The following is a 12132-nucleotide window of genomic DNA, read 5'->3' on the forward strand; positions in this document are numbered from 1 at the left end:
ATGCCCATATTTATCAAGTATTACCGTATATGAAAGACTTCAGATGATAAAATGAATGCCTTAATTAAACATTCTGTCCAATCATGATGTAAAAATAATAGCAAGCTTTCACAAATTAAGGCTAGGCCAACAAAAATTGTTATTACTTTTTTGCATCTGTTTCAGTAAAACAGCAGGAGGCTGTGCTTTACAAAGAAGTACTTTAATGTGTTTTTTTATAAATTATTGAAAACACTAAATGACATCTGCTGTATTCTTTAACACCTTTAACTCCACAGAGATATGTCACATCAAGAATACAGAGCATCTTGTGGCACTTGACATACTCATTGCAAAAAAAACACCTCTGTTACCAGATGTCACAAGAGTGACACAATTCTGGAAATATGTGGCTTTCGTGGGTATTTACTGTGGTTTTCCAGTAAATTTGCAAACACTGATCACTCCAATTTATCTCCCTTTCATTTGTTTGTCTTCTCCTAAAGAGCTCCATTTTGGTTCTAAAGATTGAGAATATTTAGTTGCAGCAATTTCTCCACATCCCTTGCATTAGTAAATAACCCTAATGATCAGTAACCCTTATTGCAATATAGCAAGAACTCACCTCCTGGAGGCACGACAGGCTGCCTAGTGTACGATACATTAAATGTAGGTTCCTCAACAAGCAAGGGGGGATACATTCTTCTCCTAATGAAGAATCCAGCCCCACAACAAAACAGGACTCCCATCATCAGCAGGAACCTTAGAAAAAGAGAGATAATACATATGTTGCATTGACATAGGGTTTAACAGTTTGTCTGTATCAAACATACAGGCATCACAAACGATGGATCTACACGTACTTGTATTATTTAAACAATAGAAAAGCATCAGCTCATCCAACCTACAGAGACATGAATGGGCGCTCTGGGAAGAGAACATCAGAAGTCAATTTGGTTTATAATTATGGCCTTCACCGGGTACAATAATAACTTCATTTCTTAATTTAAACACCATCACAAATAACACACATAAGGCATTCTCATGTTGTGAACAGATTTTATTTCATTTCTGTATTATGGATTATTTGAACATCCATTACTTACTATCGAATGATGTTTTCACTTGTATTCCCCCCGTTTTTTTAGTTTTTTTGCTTAAAATATATATTATACATTTTATTAATAAAGTATTTGATCCGAAAAGCATCAGCTAATGCAGCAATCTCTATGTGTTTACTCTGCTTTATAATGTAAAAGATCAAGATAACAGAGATTCCACTGCTGTTTTTCGGAGAGCCAAACCAGGGAAGATGAAATCAACAGGAGAACCTCTACTGGTGGGTTTGCAGGGTATGAAAGGTGCGGCACTCTAAGGGGTAAATATTGGTGCTATAACCCTTCAATAGGTACACCACTACAGCTGGTGTCAAATAAAATAGTACAAAACTAGAAATGTTAAATTTATATGTTACAGATATATTACATTTATATGTCTTCTGTACACTAATTAAAGGGACACACTGGGCTGGAGATAATTACGGTAATAGTTGACTTATCTCTTAACACAGATCACAATTTACAGGAATCTTGTCTAAACAAAATTGCTATATTTTAAGGAATCCTTTAATGCGGTGATCCCCAACCAAGTCCTCATGGTCCACCAACAGTCCAGGTTTTGTCAGTATCTCAATTTGAATAAAAAAGGTAAATACATAAATCCTGGACTGTTGGTGGCCCATGGGGACTGGGTTGGGGAACACTGCTTTAATGTATTTGCAGTAAAAACCAAGGTAACAAGGTTGTGAGGCACGGCAGAAAGTGCAGACATTGTGAGGCAGGTTATCCTTAAAAGGGTATTTAGTATTAGATTATAATTACTGAACTTTATAATAATAATAATCCCAGAACTATTCTTGGGTCAACTAAGCTCTTTAGATAAAACCGTTTATGTATTCCTGTTTGGGCTGGATTGACTTTACAAGAAGATGTAGTCAGAGCATTCTTAAATGCTGCTAACTCCACAACAACCCCTTTTACAAAATTAAACGGAAAATGCACTTGACAAAAAAACTTGCCTACCTAAATATGATTTTAAAAAATGTTGTTTACATACACAGACCTAGTGTCTGTGTGAGTGTATGCATCTGTGTGTATGAAGACTGTGTGCATGTAGCAGTGTGTGTATGTATATGTGTAAATGTCTGTTTATTTGAAACATAGTGGGTGTAGGTTTTAGTTTGTGCAATAGTGTAACAGTATGGGTACTGGTATGGGTGTTCACCTGCAAAGTGTTATGGGATGTGGCCATTTTGGCCAGGTCCTCTGTCCTCTCTGCTTGAGACTACTGTGTTTCAGGGAACCTATAGGCCCCTACATTAATAATTGTAATTTTAGGACTATAGGTTCCCCTATAGCGATGTGAGTACTGTCCACCCCCTTTGCTCAGTAAAAGCTAAGTTTAAAAAAAAAAGATAATTCACCTTGTTACCAGTCCCCCAACTCCTTTGCTGCAGTCTCCAGCTCCTCCTCTGTTGATGTCAGCTTCCAAGTTCACGTCACTCACGATACCAATGCTTCTCATAGAGAAGCAAGGTTGAAATGACAAGACCACTGCACCCAGACCGCTTTAGTGGTCCCTTATTTTTCAGTAGGCAAGACCATGCAATGATCAGTCTCCGTCTGACTTAACCCAGTGATCCCAGGGTCCAGCAGTTTCAGTTTTTGTATTTGCTTTTAACAGGTAGGTATCTGCGGTGCTCCTATCAGGAATGTGCAATGTGCTTGTAAGCAAGTGTCTACTCTGCCTAACGGTAAATCCGGTCCTGCCTATTGGACTCCACCAGTCAATTAAAATTGCTAAATCAATGTTCTATTCATACTGATATAGTATTATGTAAACTTGAAATTTGATGTTGTTTGTGGAGCTGCTCTACTGGAAACGTTTCTTTAATAGGGGCATGTAGTCCAAGTTAAGCCTCAGAGGTACGTTTTATAAGAACCTACCACAAATACCATAGCCTCTGGATGGAGAGTGCTCGCACACAGCATCTTGAACCACAGCAGTCTTCATATGTTCGACATCTGTAAGTTGAAAAAACAACAACTTTGAACACACCACTTCCTCAAACTTTATACATTCCAGTCGTCTTATTTTCAAAACACCAAAGTAAAAAGCAAAAAAATATTCCATACATTAGACTCGGCTAAACCAACTAACATGTAATTAAATCAAAGTCTGAAACAGCGGCTTACCCTAAATTCTTATTGAGAAAACACTAAGCAAGGTCTGCAGTTCCTCTTCAGCACCCAAGTTCACGTCACTCACGATACCAATGCTTCTCATAGAACATTAATAATTTCTGTGGCCATTAAACAAGTGGTAAGTCATATAACTTGATGTCTTGCTCCATAAAGCATAATAAATATTATGGAACTGTATCTAATGTGATGTAACTGTATTTCAAACAGTTTCATAAAAGGAAGACTCAAAGCACCATAACCACTACAGCCTGCTGGAGTGGTTATGGTGCCAGGAATCCAGGTTAAGTAGTCAAACATTTATGAATGATTTTACAACTTACCCAGGTTCTTCGGGGATCCAATCACCTTGTCTTCTACTGCTGAGAGTTACAGCAATGTACTAAGCCCTGCAGTGCAGGGCTTAGCTCATTGGCTGAGAGTGCAGAACACAACTCGGTGGAGCTAACAGAGGTTCTTAGTAGGAGCTTTCTGCTCCAGAAGAGGGTGGCTTGACTACTCTGTGAGGGCATGAGGGCACATTTGGCACCATAACCAATAAAATATTATCCTATTTGTGTAATATTTGTTTAGGAATCATAAAATGTCTAACTAATTGTTATTTTCACACACTTGAATCCCCATATATTCATGTGTATTAATTGGTTGTAACAGGCACATTATGTTCATCATGGAACTGCCCACAATATATTGAGTACTGTGGTGGGAGTGCAATGGAAAAAGCTGGTGAGATGTTGAGAAGAGTGTAATGTGGTGCTTTACAATATTTATATTAGTATATTTTACAAGAATGTGTCAGTGAGCTATCTTTAAAACAGAAGTATAGTTCGTCAGGAGACATAATTTGACCTACTGTCAGAAAAAGATAATGACACGGGGTCTAATAATATTGTGATGTAATTCCAGTAAAATACAAGTTTAGCAGGCTAAGATTGCCACAAGGCATATGTATGTATATGTGTTTGTAGTATCAGTTAGTTAATTACACGTAGCTAAGATACTGTTATCACTGTACTGACCAGGTGCAGGAATGTAAGAACTGGAATTACGCGTCCCTCTCCTTTGTATCAGATGAGCCACGTGGTTAGACCGGATGGATGAGTTTAGACTCTATTCATTAAATAGGTTAAGGGTATGTGTGGGTGTAGTTAATTGTGGGAGGAGCTACAGTGCTATATAAGGAATGTACTCTATGTATTCAGTACTCAGACTTTGCTGTATTTTGGTGACGCTAGTCCCTCTGAGTCCCGATCGGTGATCCAATAAAGAATATCTTCCTTCCTGAAGAAACCTGTGTCCATCTCTCTGTGCTTGGCTTCCGTCAGTTTCTCCGGTATCATTTGGTGCATTGGCCGGGAAGCTCATCGTTCAACGGTAGCTGAGAGGCAGAGGCGTGAGACGGTCTATCTTTGCCCACGTTCTCTACGGCTGCACCCCTGAACTTCTGCGTGGACCTCCCTTCGTCTCGGCGCCACTGGTCTGTTGTCCAGGAGATCATCGGCCTCTACGTAAGAAGTGCTGGGGTGTCCCCGTCGATGAGTGTGAACTCAGGTTCAGGAACGAGGAGGTAAGACAACTGCTGTTTTAGACGGCAGGACCCACTAGGGGTATACCGATTGTGCGGTAGGCCCAAAGGGGTTTTGAATCTGTGTATCTGCCCCCTCTGTCGGAGGGAAGGAGCGAAGGCGCACCGCTCGATCGAACGCTCTTTAGTCAGACCGTTTGATTTGGTTAGTCAGGCGGGGTCCTGGTGTAAATAGCCCTAGCCGGACACCGGTGTCTTGTCTAGACTAGCGTTCTAGGGTGTATATTACGTTCGCTAGGTCGGAGGGACCGGGAGACTAAGCGGCGCCTGTGTAAATTCGGTTCGCTAGTTCTCATCCTATCTGGGCTAAGTGGGAAGGCGTGTAAATTTGGAACCCACTAGACTTTTGATAGTGCGACTAAGAGGCGCCTGTGTAAATTCGGTTCTCTAGCTCGCTATATATGTGGTGATTGGGCAGTGTGGCTAACCAAAACGGGTGTATATAGTTTTAGGTAGTCCATTCAAGGTACTGGCCAATAGTTTAGTTGGGAATTGTAAATGTGTTAACGATTGTTTTAGTAAAGTGTATATCTTGTTAGATAGCGCGAGCTCAGCCGTCTAGCGAGAGTGTTAATAGTGTGTTGCTGTATTATAGTGCACGGTACCATAACCCTGTATATTTACTGACATTATATAATAAGTACTAATCATTGTCGTCCATTGCATGTTTAACACCATAACCACTAATAATTGTATTGTGACCTTAACTTGTGCTTTGACCTATGCTAACCGTACTGTAACCGCTATTTGTAAAAGACGATGTTACTGGGGTGTGTTATAGACGGGTAATTCGTATATAGAGAATTATAGCGTGGGTGACTGTATAGTTACGCCAAAGGGCATAATATTGATTATATAGTGACTGGTGTAACAGCTGTGTGTGTACGGGAATTCCCTGAGTGTTTATTGTTATTGTGTACGTTTCACTTGGTAACCGTACCACGTGGTGCTGTTGCCAGAGGAAACGGGTGTGACTGTTGAATAGTACGCGTGTATAGTATTCGTTGTCGACGACGTTCCATTGTTAAGTATGGGTGCGTCGCAGTCAACGATTCCGGATCCCTTAGGATGTATGGTTAAGAATTTTAAAAAGGGATTCAAAGTTTGTGATTTTGGGGTAAAGATGTCTCCTGTACGTTTGGTCACTTTGTGTACTAGGGAGTGGCCTACTTTGGTTGCGGCATGGCCGCCACGTGGCAGTTTGGATCCAACTCTGGTACAGCGCTTACACGTGGCTGTATCGGGTAGGCCTGAACTTTACGGCCAGTTTCCTTATATTGACTGTTGGAGACAGGCCGTAAATGACTCGCCAAAATGGCTCCAGACATGCCACGAGGAGCAGTGTCGCCTCATGGTAGCTAGAACTTGCTCGTCCACTAGGACTGGTGTTAGGCCCATTTTGGACACGCCCCCTGAGTCCGAGATCCCTTTGCCGCCCCCTTACTTTCCGTTAAGAAGAAGTGACGCAAACGCAGGAAGTCCTGCACCCCTCCCCTCATTACCCTCATCCACTTCCGCTTCCTCCTCCAGTACAGGATCCACCCCCCCTCGTACTAAATCTCCCCTTCCGGAACCAGAATCCACCCCCATTAGAAACGAATATCCTGATTTGGCGCCACTTCAGACTTCCGGTCAAGCTTCATCTAGCTCGGCTCGAAGTGTTTTATTTACGACCTTTTCCCAAAACCGACCTCCCACATCCCCATACCCTATCTCTCCCCGACCGGAACCCATGACTGACGCCTCTCTACGTAGCCCCATCCAAACCCGACAGTTGACTGGTGCCCAACAATTAAAGCACTATCAGATGCCTCTTCGTCTGAATCCCGGGTCAGCTTATATCGATGCCGCAGGTCAAATGGCACACGCTGACCCAGTCTTCGTATATGTCCCATTTACCACAACCGATCTTTTAAACTGGAAGACCCATAATTCCTCGTATACTGAGAAACCACAAGCTATGACTGATCTGTTCACCTCAATAGTACAGACGCATAATCCGACATGGGCTGATTGCCAGCAGTTACTAATGACTTTATTTAACAATGAGGAAAGGACAAGAATAAATCAAGCAGCCATTAAAGCATTAGAGGATAGAGCCCGTGCTTTGAACCAAGCCAATCCAGCAGCATGGGCCGCGACACACTATCCCAACACCGATCCCGATTGGAACGTAAATGGTGCTGATATGGTTCAACTCAGAGCCTATAGAGACGCTATAATTGCTGGCATGAAAGCCGGAGGAAAGAAAGCCATTAACATGTCGAAGACAGTTGAGGTGATCCAGAAAAGCGATGAAGCGCCCAGTGTCTTTTATGACCGATTATTGGAGGCATACCGCTTGTATACCCCCTTTAATCCGGAAGACGCAGACAATTCCCGAATGGTTAACTCCGCCTTTGTCAGCCAAGCATACGGAGATATTAAGCGCAAGCTACAAAAGTTAGAAGGGTTTGCAGGTATGTCCATCACCCAACTAATGGAGGTAGCAAATAAGGTCTATATGAACAGGGATACAGAAAGTAAGAAAGAGGAAGAGCGCAAGATGCGTAAAAAGGCTGATATGCTAGCGGTAGCAATCGCAGGCGTAGATAAACGGGGCCCAGATAGAGGTGATAGTAGATGGAGTAGGGAGCCTTTGAGTAGGGATCAGTGCGCGTATTGCAAGGAAGAAGGGCATTGGAGGAACGAATGTCCGCAAAGAGAGCAGTACGAGAGAGACCAACCCAGGGCAGGCTACGGAAACTTTAGAGGTAGAGCGAGAGGTAGAGGAGGCCCCGGAGGGAGTAATGGTTATAGAGGGAGTAATGGGAACAGAGGAAGTGTTAGGGAAGACAGGTATATTCCAGCAGCGCAAAGGTCCCGCGATAGAGAAGGTAGGGACTTTGTAGGATTGGCTGACACTGTCATGGAGGACTATTGATACCGACCGGGCTCCATCCCCCTTGGTCGAGCGGAGCCTATGGTCGATGTATCAATAGGGGGGAAAAGGAGTGCGTTCATGATCGACACTGGTGCTGAACATTCAGTGGTGACTAATCTAGTTGCTCCTCCATCTGGAAGGACTATTACTGTGATAGGAGCAACTGGAAGAAGTGCTGAAAAACCGGTTCTTAAAAGTCGACTCTGTACATTGGGAGGCCACGTAGTAAAACACCAATTCCTTTATATGCCTGAATGTCCAGTCCAATTGCTGGGACGTGATATGCTATCAAAATTACAAGCGCAGATTACGTTCCTACCAAATGGAACAACATCCTTAAAGTTTAATGGACCTTCAGGTATTATGACTTTATCCGTACCAAAGGAAGAAGAGTGGCGACTTTATACAGTGTTGACTAGCCAAAACCCTAGGAGTGATGAGACATTGTTTAACATACCAGGAGTTTGGGCAGAGAACAACCCACCAGGACTGGCCCGCAATATTCCACCAATAAAAATTGAACTGAAACATGGGGTTTATCCAGTGAGCCTAAGACAATATCACATTCCGCAGAAGGCTAAGAAGAACATCCAATCCTATCTGGATAAGTTCATACGGTATGGTATCTTAAAATTCTGTACTTCCCCCTGGAACACCCCATTGCTGCCTGTTCAAAAGCCCGGTACAGATGAGTATCGACCTGTACAGGACTTAAGAGCAGTCAATGATGCGGTTGTTAGCATACATCCAGTTGTACCCAATCCATATAACCTGCTTGCTTTAATTCCGGGCGGGGCTACTTACTTCACAGTCTTAGATCTCAAAGATGCCTTCTTTTGCCTCCGAATTGCCGCAGAAAGCCAATGTATTTTCGCTTTCCAATGGGAGAACGCTGTAACGGGCTCAAAACGCCAAATGACTTGGACAAGACTGCCCCAAGGGTTTAAAAATTCACCTACCCTATTTGGTTCAGCTCTAAGTCAAGATCTACTGGATTTCGAGTCTATCCCAGGAGAATGTGTATTGTTACAATATGTAGATGACTTGTTGATAGCAGCAGTTACAAAAGAAAAATGTCAGCAAGCAACGCACGATCTACTACATATTCTCTGGAAGGCAGGATACAAGGTGTCCAGGAAGAAGGCTCAGTTGTGTTTGCCAACTGTCAAGTATCTGGGATTCCATATCTCTGAAGGTCAAAGGATTATGGGGCCAGAGAGAAAAGAAGCTGTCTGCCAAATACCAATACCCAAGAATAGAAGACAAGTGCGAGAATTCTTGGGGGCAGCAGGCTTCTGTAGGATATGGATTCCCAGCTATGCGATACTGGCAAAACCTCTGTACGCAGCCATCAAAGGTACAGAGCACGACCCCTTCTTATGGACCCAAGAACAGCAAACGGCATTTGAAGATGTGAAGAAGGCTTTGATGAGTGCCCCAGCATTAGGTCTACCTGATCACACACGACCATTCTACTTATATGTACACGAGCAAAGAAGAATGGCTGTGGGAGTATTGACACAGTACTTGGGATCATGGCAAAGACCTGTTGCCTACATGTCTAAGCAACTGGATGCAGTGGCCAGCGGACTTCCACCTTGTCTAAGAGCCGTAGCTGCAGCCGCCCTGCTAGTAGCTGAAGCCGATAAACTCACTCTGGGTCAAGAACTTTATGTACGAGTCCCACATGCAGTACAGACGTTGTTGGATTACAAAGGAAATCATTGGTTTAGTAACAGCCGTATGACCAAGTATCAAGCAATGTTGTGTGAAAACCCAAGAGTGCATTTAGAGACTGTAAACACCTTAAATCCAGCTACCCTTTTGCCGCAACCTACTGAAAGTCAACATGATTGTTTGGAAGTAATGGATGAAGTATTTTCAAGTAGACCAGATCTTCGTGATTTTCCCATCCAGAACCCCGATGTTCAATATTACACCGACGGCAGTAGTTATGTGAAAGAAGGGATCCGCTATGCAGGATATGCAGTGACAACAATAGACAAGGTGATAGAAGCTCGGCCACTGGCGAAAGGAACATCAGCACAAAAGGCAGAATTGATAGCACTAACACGAGCGTTACAATTGGCTGAAGGTTTAAGAGTGAATATCTATACGGACTCTAAGTATGCGTTTTTAACCACTCATGCCCACGGAGCTTTGTATAAAGAAAGAGGACTACTGAATTCAGAAGGCAAAGAAATCAAGTACGCAGCTGAAATCCTACAACTATTGGAAGCAGTGTGGGAGCCGAAAGAAGTCGGTATCATACATTGTCGAGCGCATCTGAGAGGAGATGGTGATGTAACCAAGGGAAATCTGATGGCAGATAGTGCAGCTAAGCGTGCTGCTGAATCAGGAAGACAGGAGTATGTGGGGCATATAGCTGCTCTTATACCAACTCCACTGTCCCAATGGACTCCAGTTTATACAGCTCAAGAAGAGGAGTGGTTAAAGACTGAACCGGGAAAGTATTTGGAGAACAAGTGGTATCAGCTAGAAGATGGAAGAATAGTCATACCAGCATCACTAGCGGTAGAAATTGTCCAAAATTATCACAACGGGACACATTCTGGGAGAGACAGTACTGAAGAATCTCTCAGGAAACATTTCTACATACCAAGATTGTCCAACTTGACTCAGGCCATTGTACGCAGATGTGTAACGTGTGCTAAGAATAATGCAAGACAAGGACCAGTAAAGCCACCAGGAGTCCAGTTTATGGGGGGACTCCCCATGTCCGATCTACAAATAGACTTTACAGTAATGCCTAAATCGGGTGGACATCGTTACCTGTTGGTAATTGTGTGCACCTATTCAGGCTGGGTAGAAGCATGTCCTACTCGTACAGAGAAAGCAGGAGAAGTTGTAAGATTCCTGCTACGAGAAATAATACCCCGATATGGACTACCCTGTTCTATAGGATCGGACAATGGTCCAGCTTTTGTTCATCAGTGCCTACAACAACTGACTCATATGCTTGGTATAAAGTGGAGGCTTCATACTGCATATAGACCCCAGAGTTCTGGTAAGGTAGAGAGAATGAATAGAACTATAAAGAACCAGTTGGCTAAAATGTGTCAGGAAACCCAACTTAAGTGGAACGTTCTCTTACCCATAGCTTTATTGCGAATCCGCAGTACCCCTACCAGAAGGATGGGCCTCTCTCCTTTTGAAATCATGTATGGGCGACCACCTCCCGTACTTGGTAACTTAAGGGGGGACTTGAGTCAGTTGGGAGAAGGAATTACCCGGCAGCAGGTTGTAGAGTTGGGTAAGACTATGGAGGAGGTACAGAAATGGGTACAAGATAGATTACCTGTGAATATTTATCCCCCTGTTCATAGTTATCATCCAGGAGACCAAGTGTGGATTAAAGAGTGGAATAATGTACCGTTAGGGCCCAAGTGGAGAGGTCCTTATGTTGTTCTTTTGTCTACCCCTACAGCGATAAAAGTAGCCGAAGTGACTCCGTGGATACATCACTCCAGGGTTAAGCCAGCAGCAGTTGATTCTTGGCAAGTTACAGCAGATCCAGAGAATCCCTGCAGGATCCGGTTGAAACGCACTACTCAGTCGGAGTAACGAGGAATTATTGTGGATTACAAATTTTATTGTTACAGGTGTGAGTGAGAAGGCCATAATAAAGCCTGTCCGCTTACCAACACATAGTGTATAAGCCAGGAAAGTCTCGAAGGGACACCTGTGAAGACGAGCAGAACTCCATTCCCTGCAGCCCTCACATCCTGGAAGCTGAGGTTCCATCGCACGGACGAAGACTGAGGATGACGGCGAAAGATGTGCTTTTGATTGTGTTTATTTATATGTGTTTTTATATTCAGGAAGGTAGAGGTACCGACACTCCTAGCTGTGAGGTATGCATTAAGACTACGAGAACAGGTAACCATATTTCCCAAACCCTAATTTGGCATTCACAATACGAATGTAAAGGAGAGGTATCAAGATGTAGATACCTAAATATAGACTATAGTGTGTGCCATTTAGGAGTAGGAGAACCTAAGTGCTTCAGTCCAGAGTATCAACCTCGTACAATTTGGTTGACTCTCAGGAATGGAGATCCTCAGGGGACCCTAATTAATAAGACGGTGTTAGAATCCGTACATTCTTCGGGTGTTCTGCTATTTGATGCATGTAAGGCGATATCAAGTGGTAGAAAACCGTGGAATGTATGTGGGGATCTTAGATGGGAGAGGACGTATGGGTCTAATGATAAATATATTTGTCCCAGTAGTAAAAATAAATATGTGAGTCCTAGATGCCCAAATAAAGACTATAACTTTTGTCCATATTGGTCTTGTGTGGGGTGGGCGACTTGGGGACAGACAGTAGATAAAGACATGATAGTGACTAAGTTGCCGACTAGC

The 12132-nt window shown here is 43.1% G+C and overlaps 1 protein-coding gene across 1 annotated transcript in view; it reads right to left on the reverse strand.

Annotated features, from left to right (window-relative positions):
* The window catches only part of VOPP1 (VOPP1 WW domain binding protein), a 189131-nt gene that overhangs the window by 9078 nt on the left and 167921 nt on the right, over positions 1–12132 (reverse strand). Inside the window, exons 3-4 of the mRNA XM_063452122.1 lie at positions 2985–3062; positions 605–741 (exon numbers count right to left, since the gene is read on the reverse strand). Of these exons, the coding sequence (XP_063308192.1) occupies positions 605–741; positions 2985–3062 (215 nt within the window). The remainder of the gene's footprint in view (positions 1–604; positions 742–2984; positions 3063–12132) is intronic.

The sequence above is a fragment of the Pelobates fuscus genome, chromosome 4 (assembly GCF_036172605.1).
Source record: "Pelobates fuscus isolate aPelFus1 chromosome 4, aPelFus1.pri, whole genome shotgun sequence".
Lineage (NCBI taxonomy): Eukaryota > Metazoa > Chordata > Amphibia > Anura > Pelobatidae > Pelobates > Pelobates fuscus.